This window comes from Heterocephalus glaber, unplaced genomic scaffold (genome assembly GCF_053883595.1).
Source record: "Heterocephalus glaber isolate CG9 unplaced genomic scaffold, H.glaber_assembly_v1.0 deba00001673, whole genome shotgun sequence".
In the NCBI taxonomy this organism is placed as follows: Eukaryota; Metazoa; Chordata; class Mammalia; order Rodentia; family Bathyergidae; genus Heterocephalus; species Heterocephalus glaber.
The window spans coordinates 6,665,507-6,684,074 of NW_028258410.1; the positions used below are offsets into that span (position 1 = coordinate 6,665,507).

General features: G+C 39.3%; 1 protein-coding gene across 1 annotated transcript; it reads left to right on the plus strand.

The window, feature by feature from the left end:
• Positions 1–16,333: 16,333 nt before the first annotated feature.
• On the plus strand, positions 16,334–17,412 carry LOC101719414 (olfactory receptor 5W2). The gene has a single exon (XM_004875400.3). The coding sequence runs from the start codon at positions 16,382–16,384 to the stop codon at positions 17,312–17,314; it is 933 nt and encodes a 310-aa protein (XP_004875457.2). The 5' UTR covers positions 16,334–16,381; the 3' UTR covers positions 17,315–17,412.
• Positions 17,413–18,568: the final 1,156 nt, after the last annotated feature.

The window sequence follows — 18,568 nt, forward strand, 5'->3', positions numbered from 1 at the left end:
ACTGAAAAAGAGAACTATAGGCCAATCTCACTAATGAACACAGATGCAAAAACCCTTAATAAGATACTGGCAAATAGAATGCAGAAGATCATCAAGAAGATTATGCACCCTGACCAAGTGGGATTTATCCCATGGATGCAGGGATGGTTCAATATATGCAAATAAATCAATGTAATACACTATATCAATACAGCCAAGGACAAAAACCATATGATTATCTCCATAGATGCAGAAAAAAACACTTGACAAAATCCAACACACATTAATGATAAAAATCCTACCAAAAAATTGGAATAGACAGTCTCTACCTCAATCTGACAAAAGCTATCTATGAAAAAGCATCAGCCAATATCATACAAAATGGTCAAAAACTAAAATCCTTCACACTAAAATCAGGAACAACCAAGGATGTCCACTATCACCACTCCTGTTCAATATAGTTTGGGAAACATTAGCCATGACAATTAGGCTATGGAGAAAGAAATAAAAGGAATAAAGATAGGAAATGAAGAAGTCAAATTTTCATTATTTGCAGATGACATGATACTCTGTATAGGAGACCCCAAGAACTCCACCAAAAGACTTCTAGACCTAATAACCATATTCAGTAAAGTATCTGGATACAAGGTTAACACACAAAAATCATTAGCTTTCCTCTACATGAACAATAGTCTCACTAAGAGAGAAATAGGGCAAGTAATTCCTTTCACAATAAAAGCTGAAATACCTAGGAATCAAACTAACAAAAGAAATCAAAGACCTCTTCTCTGAAAAATATAGCACTCTGAAAAGAGAGATTGAAGATGATATTGAAAAGTGGAAAGACATCCCTCGCTCCTAGGTAGGAAGGATCAACATAGTGAAAATGGCCATACTTCCAAAACTGCTATATAGATTCAATGCAATCAGAATTGAAATCCCAGCAGCATACTTCATGGACCTTGAGAAAACAATCCAAAAATTCATTTAGAACAAGAAGAGACCCAGAATAGCAAAAGCAATTCTAGGCAACAGAGATATGGCAGGGGGTATCACAACCCCAACTTGAATCTATACTACAAAGCAACTGCAATTAAAAACAGCATGGCACTAGCAAAGAAACAGAACTGAGGATTAGTGGAACATATTAGAAGATGCAGAAACAACTCCACAAACACTCAGCCACCTCATCTTTGACAAAGGAGCTAAACACCCTCAGTGGAGGAAAGATAGCCTCTTTAATAAATGGTGCTGGAAAAATTGGGTTTCTGCTTGCCAAAGACTAGAACTATACCTATATCTCTCACCATGCACTAAATTAAAATTGAAATGGATTAAAGATCTGTGGGGGGCCTTGCCCCCCCCCGCTAGTACTCTTGAGTGCCCTTTACGGGCATGTCTAAGCCTGCTACAAGTCTACCCGGCAACAAGGAAGTAGCCCCAGTACCCTCCCCTTGCTCCCTCCCTCTAGCCCTACGGTATATATGCTGTAGCAGCTTCCGCAATAAACGAGACTTGATCAGAAACCTGTCTTGTCTCCATCTCTCGTGTCCCCTGTCCTTTGTCATTCTCACTCCCCCTCTAGGGTCTCTGTTGACTTACCCGTGGGCCTGGACAAGTGGCGCCCAACGTGGGGCCAGAGAACGGGGGATCCAGTGAAAAACGCTGCTCGGGGGCCCAATAAAATAAAATAGAAAAAAGAGGATTGCGTTTGACTTGAACCTGCCGTCCTTCCTGCACCTCGGTGAGTTGAGCAGCGATTATGGGACAGGGCATTAGCCAACATGAGTTATTGGTACAAGGTCTTAAAGAAACTTTACAGGCACGAGGGGTAAAGGTTACAGTCAAACAGTTGTTACAATTTTTTGATTATATTAGAGATCTCTGCCCTTGGTTTCCCGCCGAGGGTACCATTGACGAGAGGAGATGGAAAAGAGTAGGGGAGGCCCTTAAGGATTATTATGCTACTTGCGGACCAGGAAAGGTCCCGATCACTACATTTTCTTATTGGAATCTTATTAATGACATTATCTCTCAAAAAACCAAAGAGCCGGTGGTGGCTCAAGCCATCCAGGTCCGGGAGATAGCTCTCTGATCGGAGGAAGGGTCGATCACTCTCCCTCGGAGTGAGGAGTTTGTAAATACCCTGTGGGATGCCAAGATGGCACCGAGGCCCGAGCCCCTGAGGGATGGGACTCCTTCAAAGGATGAGGGAGAAGACTTGATGTCTTTTGATAGCGACTATGACTCAGACAAGAAAAAACAAAATGCAACTGATGAGGGTTTACAGGCGGGCTCTGCCTCTTCCAAGCCTTTTAAAGAAAAGCTTCGGCGCTCCTCAGCTTCCGCCTCCGCTCTTTCAGCCCCTGCCTCTGACCCCGCCCCGCCTGTTAAGGAGAAATCGGCCTTGTACTCTTCCCTCTGCCACCTCAGACACCCCCCCTTGCCACGAAACGATCCGGGGGAGGCTGACTGGGCCAATCTTGAGGAGGAGACAGCCAGATATCATAATCCTGCCTGGCCGCCCGTAGTCCAAGGTCCTCCTCCTTATGTTCCGGTACCCAACACTCCCAATGTGCCCGCTTTGGCATGCCCTGCTGTTGATCCCCAAAAAGAACTCCGGGACAAGATAAAATTTCTAAAAGAACAAATAAGATTAGCAAAGGAACATCAAGAACTTATTGCCCAGCTCAAAGGCTTAAGAACAGGCAAAGCCCATGAAAATGTCCGTAGAGGGGACAAATTTAAGCCACGACCCCCCATTAGAGGGGCGGCCCCTAGGGTGCCATCCGGGTCGGGAGTATCCCTAAAACTTGAAAATGCAGAAGCCTTTCCCATAACTGAAACTACTGACGCACAGGGACAGGCGTGGAGACACCACAGTGGTTTCGATTTTAAGGTTATTAAAGAACTTAAAACGGCCACAGCTCAATACGGGGCCATTGCACCTTACACAATGGCCATTTTAAAATCAGTGACAAAAAATTGACTTCTCTCACCAATATCCGACAGGGGCCTGATGAGCTCTTCGCGGATTTTGTTCACCTCCTGCTCACAACAGCAGGTCAGATTTTTGGGAGCGCAGAAACCGGGACAGATTTTGTTAAACAGCTTGCTTTTGAAAATGCTAATGCTGCTTGCCAGGCCGCCATCCGCCCTTATAAAAAGAAAACTGATCTCTCAGGTTACATTCGCCTTTGCTCAGAAATTGGGACCGCCTACCAACAGGGACTTGCCATGGCTGCCGCCATGCAGGGTTACACGGTCAAACAGTTTTTGTCGCGCCGCCCCGGGTAACAAACGTTTCTGGTGCGAGACAACGGGTCATTTTGCCAAAAAATGTCAGGCCCCTAGGGCGTCGGCCCCTAGGGCCACACCTCAGGGGCCTTGCCCTCGATGCAATAAAGGGAGACATTGGGCAAATGAATACAAGTCCATGAGGGACGCTCAAGGCCGGCCCCTCCCACTTGTCCATAACCCGGACCAGGGAAACGGGAAAGGGGGCCAGCCCCAGGCTCCCGCACCCAAACAAATTTACGGGGCACTCAATTTTGCTCCAACAAACAACAATCCATTTCAGACCTCTTCAGAACAACAACGGGAAGTGCCAGACTGGACCTCAGTTCCACCGCCCACACAGTATTGACTCCAGAAATGGGGGTACAGGCCCCCCCGACAAGGGTCTTTGGACCCCTACCTAAAGAGACCTTTGGGCTTGTAATAGACAAGAACAACAACACTATAGATGGGCTGCTGATCTACCCGGGGGTGATTGATAGTGATTATTCCGGAGAGATTAGAGTTATGGTTTCTTCCCCCAAAGTCATTAACACCATTCAATCAGACCAAAGATTTGCTCAATTGTTACTCCTTCCCCTTCTCTCTACCTCTAATAAGGCTCTTAACAACGCCCGAGGCAGCCAGGGATTCGGCTCATCCGATGTCTACTGGTCGGAGATGCTTTCAGCCCAGAAGCCTCTCATGACCTTGTGGTTGGATGAGAGACAATTTTCTGGATTGGTAGACACTGGTGCTGATATAACTATCATCAAGGGAAAAGATTGGCCTCAGGCGTGGCCATTAAAAGACACCCTCACCCATCTCAGGGGTATAGGTCAGAGTCAAAATCCTAAACAAAGTGCCAAAGATCTGACCTGAAAAGACCAAGATGACAATCAGGACACCATTCAACCTTATATCATCTCAGGGTTACCCATTAATCTATGGGGGAGAGACCTATTATCACAAATGGAGATGATTATCTCTAGCCCTAATGAAGTCGTCACTATACAGATGTTTAAAAATGGGTACATTCCAGGAAAAGGGCTAGGTAAAAACTCTGCAGGTATTGTGCAGCCCATTGAGCCAGTCCTTCGACCCCCCTGAGCAGGGTTGGGCCGTTTTCCGTGGGGGTCATTGACACTCCTGAGGTCCATGCTGAGGAGATCGCCTGGCTCTCAGGTGATCCGGTGTGGGTCGATCAATGGCCCCTTTCCAAAAATAGGTTATTGGCGGCTCAGCAGCTGGTATAGAAACAGCTTCACACTGGCCATATCATCCCCAACAATTCCCCATGGAATACTCCCATCCTTGTCATTAAAAAAAAGATCAGGAAAATGGAGACTCTTACAAGATCTTAGAGCAGTCAATAAGACCATGATGCTTATGGGAGCTTTGCAACCCGGTCTTCCCTCACCGGTAGCCATCCCCCTTGGATACTATAAGGTTATTATTGATTTAAAAGACTGTTTTTTCACCATTCCCTTGCACCCTGCTGATCAAAAACGCTTTACATTTAGCCTTCCGGCGACCAATTTTTGTGCTCCAATACAACGCTTCCAATGGCAGGTGTTCCCTCAAGACATGACAAATAGCCCCACGCTCTGCCAGTCCTTTGTAGCTTCAGCTATTCAGGCCGTATGTAAATCTTGGGCCCAAATGTATGTTATACACTATATGGATGTCACACATTACCCTAAATTTGAAAATCTTAAATATATACATGTCAACATTGATACATATAGTGGATTTGTATTTGCCACCCTACAATCCGGGGAGGCTACTAAACATGTAATTGCCCACCTTCTAGTTGCCTTCTCAGTACTTAGATGTCCACAACAAATTAAAACAGACAATGGTCCAGGCTATACCAGCTCTGGTTTCTCAAATTTCTACAAACAATTAGATATAACACACATAACGGAAATCCCATATAATCCACAAGGACAAGACATTATAAAACGAGCCAACCTCACACTCAAAATTAGATAAAATAAAAAAGGGGGAATGGTACCCTATCAAGGGATCACCCAGAAACCTAATATCACATGCATTATTTGTTCTTAACTTTTTAAATTTGGATGCTAAGGGATTATCCACAGCTAACCGTTTCTGGCAACCAGAGACACAAAAACAATTTGCCTCTGTGATGTGGAGAGACCCCCTGGACCACTCATAGCATGGGCCTGACCCCGTACTCATCTGGGGCCGAGGGTCAGTGTGTGTTTACTCCAAGGAAATGAAGTCGGCCAGGTGGCTTCCAGAACGCTTAGTAAAACAAGTTGATAAGCGTGTTGATGATGCCGATGACCTAACATTGTCCAATTTCAACCAGTTAACAATGGTGCCTACAATTATAATCTAATAATCATAAAGAGAATAGTATAATTCAATTTGGCCAGTTATATTTGAGTGCACCCTAATTTTATACACTGTCTCATATGTTTGTCTATTGTCTGTTGTTTGTGTTCGTACAGTTGAGCTCAATATGTTCCTTCCTTTTCAAAGGATATTCGCCTATTGTTAAATTGACTTATAGATAAATATTATTAAATTAAAGACATGCTTTCCTTCCCAGGTTGTTAATTGATCAAAGTACCACTGAAATTTATTTTATGAAAGTGACCTGTATTGTCACCCACATGCAACAATCAAATTGCAATTAACAGTTATAAAATAAAAAGATATATATTCTTAATTGTTTGTCAAAATGATTATAGATGGGACCTCCCTTTGATGAATATAGAAGTGGCCACCCAGAAAATGATTATTCTGGTCTTAATTCATTAAAGGGACCCCCTAGTAAATTTTATATTATATAATCTTATGGGAGACATATCACAATGAATATTATCTAAATATGTTATAAATTGATTGTATTGGTTGTCCTTGATATTTAAGCACTGAATATGTTGTTACAAAATGTTTATATTGGTTAAGTTCTGAATATGTTATTGTAGTATGTCCACATTGGTTATCTTCGAAAGCTTAATCAGGTTAGCCTAACTCTCTTATCTACAGCCCAGCCTTGTTTACATCGCAGGATGAAATTTTGCTTACAGGTTAAAAAGATGACATCCCTGAATCTGTTGCATGGTCTCTTGCTGTTCCTGGCACCGACAACAAAAAGTGGATTTCAACCAGTTAACAAACAACAATTGCTCATTGCCCTGTATGGTAACCCCTGTGACTGTGCTGGGGGTTCTGGCAGGGCTAGACTCACAAGTTACACTCGTAGTACTGATTGCGGCGACAAGATTGCCTACTTAGTTTATGAGGTCACGCTAGCGGAAGGATATAACCAAAAATGGGATTGCGTCCCTAAGCCTAAAGTCATACCAACAGTCAATGACGAACCAGGGCCATGCCCTGCCAATTGTGCCAAGGCCACAGAGATGCATTCTACCTGTTACACTAAAGCCCAACAATGTACACATTCCAATGGAAAAATATATCTAACTGCTGTTCTACAAAAAACTTACAGGGGCTCCGTCGGAGGTGACTGGGACTTTTCCAGCCCCACTGGATATCCTAAATTTGGCCAACCCTCCTGCAACAGCAGTCCCGGCAAAGATGTCTGCTGGCCGCCACAGGCCCCAATTCATGTATCTGATGGTGGCGGGCCTTCAGATCAGCTCAGGGAAGAGCGAATACAAAACAACTCGAGACTATCATCCAAGAGATGTACCCCTCCCTAAATTATCATCCACTGGCCCTTCCCAAACCTCGAGGCCCAGACCCTGACGCCCAAACCCTGAGTGTCCTAGAGGCCACTTATCATTTGATCAATACATCTAACCCAGCCTTTGCTGCGGATTGTTGGCTATGCTTGACCCTTGGCACACCCCTGCCCCTCGCCTTGCCAGTTGTCGACCAAACTGACTATGCCAACAGTTCTAGTTACAATTGCAGTTTTTCTCTGCCCTTCAGGGTCCAGCCAGTACAGTTCAATGCCTCAGTTTGTTATCTAAATTCGGGCCACAACAATAGCTTCGATATACGTGTTGGAGTCCAAAATTTCTCTCTCTGCTCGGTAGTGCTTAATGGCCCTGCCGCCATTTGCCCTGCCCCAGGTCACGTGCTCATCTGTGGAGAGAGCTTGGCATTCACCTCCCTCCCCACTAATTGGACTGGGCTGTGCGTGGTGGTGACTGTCCTCCCGGACATCTCCCTTATTCCTGGAGATGAGCCAGTGCCCTTGCCCAGCTTTGACTATATCGCTGGGTGACATAAAAGGGCCATCTCACTGGTCCCCTTGCTTGTGGGGCTAGGGGTGTCCAGCGCCCTTGCCACTGGCTCTGCTGGAGTCGGGGTGGCGTTACACTCCTATGCCAAATTATCCAACCAGTTGATTAATGATGTTCAAGCTCTCTCCAACACTCTTACAGATATACAAGATCAGATCGATTCTCTGGATGAGGTGGTCCTTCAAAATAGAAGGGGCCTGGACCTCCTCATGGCGAAACAAGGAGGGATTTACATAGCCCTAAATGAACATTGTTGTTTCTATGCCAATAAATCTGGGATGGTCAGGGGAAAAATTCGCGAACTTCAGGAAGATCTAAACAGACGACAACAAAAATTCTCCCAAAATCCCCTCTGGACTGGCCTCAATGGTTTCCTCCCTTATCTCCTCCCTTTGCTGGGACCCTTATTGGGTTTACTTCTGCTCATTTCCTTGGGGCCCATAATATACAACAAAATCATGGCCTTCCTTAGAGCCCAGATAGAGGCAATAAAAACAGCACCCATACAGGTCTACTATCATAGATTGGCAATGGCTGACCAGGACAAATGCCGGACCGTTGATTAGGTCCTTGCCATGGCGAAGTGTTCTCGCCCCACCTGGTGAGTGGGCTGGCAAGCCAATGATGGGCAACTGAACAAGCGTGCCATGCAATGAGAGAGCCCTCGTGCGCCGCCTAAAACAGGTGCCAGAGCCTTGATTCTCTGGTTAACCGATGACGGGTAAGGTGCACGGTGCAGACACGTATGTCGCTCTGACCCAAGACAGGCTCAGCCCCCACAGGCTTGGCTCTCCTGACGCCTTTCTAAAATTATAATTTTAAAGGGAGGACCTGTGGGGGGCCTTGCCCCCCCCCCGCTAGTACTCTTGAGTGCCTTTTACGGGTATGTCTAAGCCTGCTGCAAGTCTACCCGGCAACAAGGAAGTAGCCCCAGTACCCTCCCCTTGCTCCCTCCCTCTAGCCCTACGGTATATATGCTGTAGCAGCTTCCGCAATAAACGAGACTTGATCAGAAACCTGTCTTGTCTCCATCTCTCGTGTCCCCTGTCCTTTGTCATTCTCACTCCCCCTCTAGGGTCTCCATTGACTTACCTGCAGGCCGGGACAAAGATCTATATTTTAAAACAGAAACACTAAACTGGCTTTAAGAGAGCTTAGGAAGAACTCTTGAAGACATTGATGCATGAAAAAATTTTATGAACAAAAACCCATTTGTCCTTGAACTAGCACAAACAATCAGCAAGTGGGATTTCTTCTTATTAAAAAGCTTCTGCACAGCAAGATAAACCACCAGCAGTGTGAAGGGACAACCCACAAAGTGGGAAAAAATTTTCACCATCTGTCCCTCAGACAAAGGTCAACTATCTTGAATCTATAAAGAACTTTAAAAAATTAGACTTTCCAAGTATAAAGATCCAATCCAAAAATGAGCATCTGAAATGAACAGACATTTCTCAAAGTAGTAAAAATATAAAATAAACATATGAAAAACTGTTCAGCAACATCGGTCATTAGAGAGATGCAAATGAAAACTAGGCTGAGATTCCACTTCACCCCAGGAAGAATGGCTGCTATCAAGAAATCAATGAATAACAAATGCTGGTGGGCCTGTGGGGAAAGAGGAACCCTGCTCCACTGCTGGTGGAAGTATAGACTGGTGCAACTACTGTGGAAATCAGTATGGGGATACCTCAGAGAACTAGGACTTGAAGTACAATTTGACCCAGCTATTTCCCTGCTGGGTATCTTCCCAAAGAATTAAAAGAATCATACCACAGTGATATATGTGAATCCATGTTTGTAGCAGCACAGTTTGTAATAGCTAAAACTTGGAAACAGCCCAGAGACCCAACAACTGGAGAGTGGATAAAGATAATGTCGTATTTTTTTTTAATGGAGTACTACTCAGCCATAAAAAACAAGAGACATTTATTGCTAAGTGGATGCACATTGAGGTGATACTCTTCAGTGAAATAGATCATGCATGTGTAAATACCAAATAGTTTCTCTAGTGTGAGAAACTGAAAGTGTAAATAAGGACTAAAAGGTATAATAGATAATCTGAAATAGGAAGAAAAGGGCCAAAGGGGAAGGGGAAGTGGGAGGAATAGGGGAAAGGAAAGAAGGGAATGGAATAAATATGAGAAAATGAAAAAAATGGAAACAAAGTCCTTGTAAATAGGAAGGGATGGAGGGGTTGAAGGGAGGGCAGGGGAAGGGGGAAAAATAAGGCAGAAGATAGATTATGTTAAGGTGCAAATTTCAAATGATGAATGTCATTATATTGTTTACCTAAAATGTACCAATAAAAAATAAATAATTAAATTATACAAAAGTATCAAATACATAATAAAATACATAAAGATACTCCATTATTAACAGGTCAAACAAGCACTGGAAATGGCCTATTTTATCACTTAAATATGTATAAGTAGTACAAAAATATTATTGTAAGATGAGCGGTCAGAAGATTTCCCCTCACTTCCAACACACTACCCCATAGTGCTTGCCATTTTCTAAAGCATTTCTGGAAGTCCTCTTTCCTGTCTTTAGTTATGTTGTGGTGGCTACCTTGATGTCCTCAACTGACTTAAAACAGTAACTTTTCATGGTCATTTTTATTTTGGGGAAGAGTCAGAAATTACACTGTGCCAGATCTGTTGTGTCATATGGAAAAGGAAACACCATATTATTATGCAGGATCAAAAATGGCAAATATTTAAATTTTTAAAATTATACAGTAAAACACACATTGGCCTCAACCCCCTCAAAATACTAAAACTACTTCCCATCAACTAGAGACCATTTGTCCCATTTTTCTTGGCAATGTGTCACTTACTGTAATTTTTTTCAATTTATACATTCGTCTTTTGATCGACTAGCATAATGTCCCTCTTCCAAGAGAAAATTCAATTCACTTAAGGTAACGCCTTCACAAACTGAATTACTGAGATGAATATCTCCATTAGGTAATGGATGAAAACTAAAAGCACAGTACATTTCTTTGGAGCTCAAGACAAAATGCATTTGAGAGGCTATTAAAGACTAAACAGATTATGCTAACCAAATCTATGACTGTAAAATATTTATAATTGCTTATTAAGTGCAATAATTTCACTAACATTACACATAATATTCAAAATGAATGAAGTCATAGATTTAATAGTTAATTCTATGATGTGGTTCATTATTTACAAATATAAGAATAGGTCAAACAGCTTCAAAATGGAGAAGTGGTAAACAGAAATGGGATGTTAGTCTTTCTGTCCTTATCCCTGGTAGCTGAACCCTATTAGATCATATTTCTTTCACCTACTTACTTCACTGTAGGGACTTAAATCTCCCAAAGCATCAACATTCACTGCATTATTTGAATATGCTTTATTAAACTGTTGCGTATTTTCCTGGGAACACTGTAACAACATTGGCAAAAGCTGAACTCCTGATTCTTTACCTCTTGTCAGTAAATTGACTAATGTCAGAATTTCCAAAATCTTACTTAACAACAGGCTTTATAGCTGTCACAACTTCTTGTGAAAGTAGACATATAATGAGATTGGAATATACCCTGTTCTTAGAGATTCCCAAGTCCTTTTCATTGTCTGTTCTGTTTCTTTCAGTTCTGAGATAGTCTGTTTCACATCCCATTTAGAAATATGGTGATCCTACATGATGCTGTTTCATTAAACACTGTGCTAGCCTTCTCCCTCAACCTCATGTCAGATGCATTTCACTTAATTTATGGCTGTACAATATACCTAGTATGCGCTTTGTGATTTAAGTATTTATATAGTAAAAATACATGCATTTCTACACTCCCGTGGTGGATAGTACACAGATTGGCATGAATACATTTATGCTATTAAATATATTAAGATTGTTAAACTGGTGGGTGTTCAACAAAAAGTAAAAATAAACAACAGTTCATTTCTTTTTCTACTAATATGGTTCATATATATAACAATTATTCTTTTTGCAAAAAATTAGTTTAGACAATACTTCAAAAAAACACTGTATTTATTTTTGGAATAACTCACACATTATTATTTAGAGCAGTTTTTTGAGGAAGAGTGGATTTGTGTATACAACAGTATTTCCTCTATACTTACCGATACAGTGCCCTGCCCTCAACCAATACTAATTCACAAACTTAGCCTACGATTTCTTGGACGCTTTCACTAATACCGAGACCTAAGAAATACATTCATATTCTTCCATGAAAATATCTCTACTCTCCCTCCTATGAGTGTGCATTTTCTGAGCATCTTCATGCAGCACTGGATTTGAAGGGACAAAATATATAAATTAAATATAAAATATTATGGATCTATTAGTAAAGGCATTATGTTTTATATAGCTTTCTTTCTCCATATATATGCTATCATTATTTCAAGCATTGCACTGTGTTACTCAGAAAGAAAACATGAACTCCAGAAGCAACCGGGAATCTTCTGGAATCCTTCTACATTGCATTTGTCTGAATCCAAAGCACATGCTCTCAACACATTTCTAATTACTGTGTAATTACAATAAAAGTACCTATCTTTGAAAAAAGCATAATTCTTTTGGGAACTATCATGAATTGCTATACTGTCTTATGTCACATTCACAAAAATAATGATCAGCAGAGTAATACTCTTCTAAGAACAGAGTCTCCCAACTCCCTTTTTCACCACTGCTGGATAGAATCAGCATAGTACTGGCTGAACAAGGGGGCAGGAGGAAAGCCTGCTATATTTGACTTACTCTATTTACCTTAGCAGGACCCTCAGTATCATTAACTTTTGTTTGCAGAGGCCTGCCTTACCTCACAATTCCAAGGAGCACAGAGAAAATAAATAAAACAATATTTCTGAGGCTGTGTCATGTAATAATCTTGGAGAAAATGCTCCATATTTGCCATGTTCTGAGGAATAATTGTGTAACTGAAGAATGGATAAATTTCTATATGTATTGCAGTTAACTTATCTTTCACTACAAAATCCATAAACTAAAATTTCACATTTGTGAAAATAATGTAAAAGCTGAGAGGCTAAACAAAAGTGTACAAATAAAATTCCAGATAATTACTTTGTCTTCTAAATCTGATATACATGTGATATATATCTGATATATATTTGGATAAGGACAAAGTCTTTTTAAAAATTCTTTGAAAGTTAGACTACACTTTAGGCTAAATTATTAAAAATGTTTCTTTATAAGAGAGAGCATCTTAGTGATACAATTACATGTCTTTTCAGTATTGTCATTCTTTGGGTGATGGTACTGATAAAATTAGAAGAGCTGAGCAGAAATATGATTTTTTGTTTAATTAAATAATATATCACAGTAAAAGACACATTGGCATTAACCCCCTTCAAAATACTCTCCCTCACTTCAAACGCTTATACTATGATTCTTATCACTTTCTGAAGCCATCCTGGCAGTCCTTATTTTATGTCTCTACAAGATATGAGCTGCACATTTTCTGGAAGAAACTTACTTCATGTCAATTAAAAGAGAAGCAATAGAATTGGATATTCAATAAAATTTGAGACCAAAAGAAAGCAGGAGTACCATACTTCTAGCAGAAAGAATAGATTTTAAGTCAAAATGGTAAAAATGGAAGAGAAAGTTGATTACAAAATGATAAAAAAGTCAACTCAACAAAAGAAATAGCAATTCTTAAGAATGGTTGGATCTGGAAATTGTTTAAATAACCCAAACAAACCTGATACTACAATAATAGACAATGGTTAAAAGAATATTGAGAATTTCATTGTTATTTGTTGTAAATATGAAATCTAATCTTCCAATAGTTCTCATTTTTATAAAGAATTAATATGAGAAATAGTAAAGGAAATTATTTGTAGAAAAAGACATGGAACTCTGTTTTTGAGAAAAGTAATTTGTTGTGTATAAGTGTAAAGTGAATTATTCTTACACGTGATCTATTTCAGTAATGCCAAATTTCAGTACATTTCTATTTTCAGTTCACTAAAGTCCATTATAAAATGTCAAAAATAATTAATGATGATAATATTACTATAAACCCTAGGGAATAAACAAAAAGAACAAACACAAACTTTATTTTGAACATTTAAATGTAAGAGGGAAATGATTACATGGATATATACAGTTGACCCTTGACTTATGAACTCAATTCATTCCTGAGGGCTGGTTGTAGTTCAAGTTGGTCAATCACCTTCAAAGTCTCTCTCCTTTGCAATTTTCAGCCACACTTTCTTCCAGACAGATCTCAGTGTCCTTAGAGAGACATTGGCCCAGGATTTCTCAATGAACCCCTCACAGGAGAGAAGGTTGCCATGTTCCTCTGAGAACTCTTTAAGGGTTAAATCGGTACCTGAGACCATCAGGAAGCACTAGCAGCTGCCATTTGGGTTGTAACTCAAGGATTCCATCATAAGTTAAAACTAAAATTCATGTTGTTACCCAAGTTGTTCATATGTCAGGATGATTATATCTTGAGGGTTCACTGTATTTAAAATAATTCAAAAGTGAAAGTTCTAAGTGTAAACAAATAACATATTCATGGAATCATTGCAACATGGTTAGATTACAGTGGCTGGGGGTGGGAATGTGATATGTTGGGTAAAAAAGTGGCCTTTAAATTTTCATTAAAATTGATGTCCATAGCATTGCTATTTATAAAAGTAAAAACTAGAATTATCTAGACATGCATCAACTTACAAAGGATCAACATTATTGTGTCATATTCCTACAATGACAGCTAACTCAGTATGAGATGGAAGGGAATTCTGAAACTTGCCAAAATTGAGATTTTGCAAATTTATGCTAAGAGAAAATCAACACATAATGGCAGGTATGGTATGATTCCTTTATTCTGTATTTTATATTGAATTTCATGATCAGAATATGTGAATACGTGGAGTCAGAAGATAAAGTTTGCTAGGAACTGAAGGGAGAGGAGAAGGTGGAACAAAGACTAACTATCTAGTCACATGTTTCTTACTAAAGAGATAAGACACATTCAGAATTACATAGCCACTGTGGCTGCCAAACCTTGGGATTGTACTAAAACCAAGAATTGTTCACTTTAAAAGTTTGAGATTTAAAATATAAAATTTATGTCTCGCAATAATCCTGTATCAGGAGAATGTAGTAATAGGCCATTATGGTACTGAAGAATACTTCAAAAGTGGCAAAAAGATGAACATCAGATAGGATTTGGAAATGATTTGGGCTCTGTGAGTTTCATTTGATTCTGCTTTCTCTGAACCAGGAAGAAGTGCATTACATTTCAAAGAATACAATATGAACATGCTACGATATTTTACAGTTGGAGTTTTGTTTTAAGTTTCATCATTATACAGACAATTTTGGTGACAACAGTAAGTAATTAAAGTTCAACCAGTGCTAAAGAAGTTCATGTGTTCACAAGGGAAAATATAGAACCTTAGATATAATTATCGACATCTTTGCAAAACACTAAAGCCTTAGGGAAGTAGCTTTAGAGAATTTAAGTCCCAAATGCTACCTGATATAATAATATCCTCTGTACTTGTTATCCAACTACCAAACTAATTGCTCATTTCAGGTAAGTTCTTGAGTTACCAAATTCAAAAATGTAAGGTTAAAATTATCATTATGAAAAAAGATTTATCAATGAATAATTTTATGCCAACTGCATTAAATTTTAAAATCTAATGACCAAAAACAACAATTTATGCTCAGAATTGGAAAACACTGACAAATTATTTTCCACAAAGCAGTGTTTTAATTATTATATTTCAATCTGTGCTCATAAACAAGTATTTACTCATTATTCTGTAAGTACATACATTCATTTAATGTTCTTGTTTTTTTGTGCTAATTAAAAAGAAAACCTGAAATGATAGTTGCACGTAATAAAATGTATAATTTAACTCCCTATGAACCACATACTATAATTGTCTAGGCAAAAAATAACAAACACATAAATTGGGAATGATAAAATTCAACAATACATTTCCTGTATTCTAATTCTCCCATCAGTGAAGAGATTCATATGTACAAATGGAGGAAATCATACACGTATACAGAAAGAAGTGAGGGCTAAATATCATAAAACTGTTTATTGTACCTTACAGTTTTTTCAGATAAAAAGTCCAGTTAAAATCAGTCATAATGCAAATGCATACCTATATTATTAAGCTTAAATTTCTTTGTAAGCATCATTTTTTACTTGTCAGGATTTGGCAGCAGAATGCCCCTGGGAACAGGATATTGAGGCAAAATGATAACATGAATCTCAAGCAAAAAGTCAATAATATGCACAACTTATCCCATGTCTTATCAAAACTAAATAACACACTGATCAGAAACTATAGAATATAATTTGCTTTGTATTATTCAATAATATATTCATTGCTTCCAGAAGTAATACAACGTTTTTTCAAGCCAACTGTGATTTTTGAGAAACATAGTAATTGGCGTTATTTTGTGTCAACGTTAATGTTTTCAAAACTATCAATTGCTTAACCCTGCATCTTGCTGCTTAGTATCCTTAAGAGTGATGCTTCTTCCACATTAATTTAAATATGTATTGAGACTTTGGCCCATTAAAACTATGCTTTCTGAAGTAAAGTAAGGTACAGAGACATTAAACAACATGTACAAAGTGATATCCTTCATGAATGGAGTCTAGATTCTAACCAGAAGTTTTTCAGTTGATGTTTAAGGATTTTAAAGTATTGCCAATAAATGAAAGGCTCTTTAAAGAATGAGAAACAACTGAATAATATTCTGCAGTTAAAAGCAAAAATTGTAGGTGCAGAAAGTCATCTATCTTGGAGATAATTTGAGGATTATGCAGAAATATTAAACATGTATCTATTTTAACAATTTTTCTTTAGGTTACAAGAGAAAAAAGAAGAATGGACAGAGGAAATTGCTCCTCCTTGAGAGAATTCATTTTCTTGGGAATCACCAATAACACTGACATCAAAGCAACCCTTTTCACCATTTTTCTACTTGTTTACCTCATTAATTTCCTGGCAAATCTTGGAATGATCCTATTAATCAGAATGGATTCCAAGCTCCACACTCCCATGTACTTTTTCCTCAGCAACCTCTCTTTCTCTGACCTGTGCTGTTCCTCTGCAATCGGACCCAAGATGCTGGTGGACCTCTTAGTTGAGAGGAAATCGATTCCCTTTGTTGGCTGTGCTCTGCAGTTCTTCACCGTAATCATGTTTGTAGATGCAGAGTGCATGCTGCTGGCGGTGATGGCCTTTGACAGGTACAAGGCCATCAGCAACCCCCTCCTGTATACAGCCCACATGTCCAGCAAGATGTGCTCCCGATTTCAGGCTTGGATTTTCCTGGTGGCATTGGCAGATGCCTTGATAAATACAGTACTGGCATTCTGCTTGTGTTTCTGTGGGTCCAATGAAATTAATCATTTCTTCTGTGATGCCCCTGCTCTCCTTCTACTATCTTGCTCAGACACATGGATCAATGAATGGGTGATATTTATCATTTTTGGGTTTATTGAATTGAGCACCATCTCAGGAGTCCTTGTTTCTTATTGGTACATCATTTTATCTGTCTTAAAGATCTGCTCTGCTGAAGGGAGGGTCAAGGCTTTCTCCACCTGTGCCTCCCACCTCACTGCTGTTGCCATATTCCAGGGAACTATTCTCTTCATGTACTTCCGGCCCAGTTCTTCCTACTCCTTAGATCAGGACAAAAGGACCTCACTGTTGTACACTCTGGTGATTCCCATGCTGAACCCTCTGATTTACAGCCTACGGAACAAGGATGTGAAGAAGGCTCTAGAAAAGCTGAGAAGTAAAAGGTGGTTTTAAGCAATTCTCTTATAAGTGCATACTCATATATTTACAGTGATTATTTTTTGTGTCACTCTACCTTATCTGTCTTGAATAAATATGTGCTACTCTTTATGTAGATAAATTTTGCTAACATTTTTAAGTGTGCCAAAATTTTATTTGTTCTTTCTTCCATTCAGTTTAATTATAGTAAAGTTAAGTGAGGGTTTATTGATTGACTTTGCATATACTTATGTGTTTTAGCAAATCTACTAGTTTATTCACATGTGAATCTTATGTTTCAGTAGAATACAAAAATTAATGGAGAATTAATTCATACTTCCTCAAAACTCTCATAAATATATTATTGACTATTTGCAGGGCAAAATTTTTAAATCTTATAAGCAGAACAAAGGCTTAGCTGCATGAAGGTATGAAAAATATGCTTGCTTTAGTGATTAAGGGAATGTAGGCAGAGCTTTATTTGTTTCTGTCCAAAAAAATGGCAATCTTTATTTTTAAAATTTTTTAAATCATTAATTTTATTGGTACATTTTAGGTATACAATATGCTGACATCCATTATTGGGATTTTGTAACTTTATGTAATGTATCTTGGTTCTTATTTTGTCCCCATTACCTGTGTGCCCTTCAACCCCTCCAATCCCCTTTCCCAGTTACAAAGACCTTGTTTCCATTTTTTCTTTTCTCATATTTATTCCTTTCCCTTCTTTTCTTGTCCCTACCCTTCCCACTTCCCCTTTCCCTATGGATCTTTTCTTCCTTTTTCACATTCACTATTATACACTTTGATCCTTATATATACTTTACATTTAAAATGAATAGCATCAAGCTGCATATGTAAATCTTATTGTTGCTCTATTACTGCCATGTGACTCAGTGATTATATTACCAAATATTATATCACATGTGAGACAATACAATTATTTTGAAATAAGGAAATGGTGAAAAATAGCATGTCCCCATAATTTTTCGAGGTCCACAAATGATTACAGTGTACAAATTGTAGCAGCACTTAGAGAGAGGAAACCTAAATGCAGTTGTTCCTTCTGTCTATGAACCTTGAGGGCTCTTTCATCTGCTAAGCATTCATGGGCCCTCTTGCCTCATTTTACAGGGAGGATCCTATGTTTCATCACCTGATGCTGCAGAGGCTTGTCAAGTTCCCCTAACTAAGGAAAATAGCGACACTTGATTTATTATAGATTTGGCACAGTCAGCATTTGCCAGAGGCACCAATTCCCTGCAGTTTCCCAGTGGCCTCTCCCTGTGG

Bases quoted from the DNA above. Each gene is read 5' to 3' on its own strand.
- LOC101719414 (XM_004875400.3), top strand. From the start codon at position 16,382: ATGGACAGAGGAAATTGCTCCTCCTTGAGAGAATTCATTTTCTTGGGA.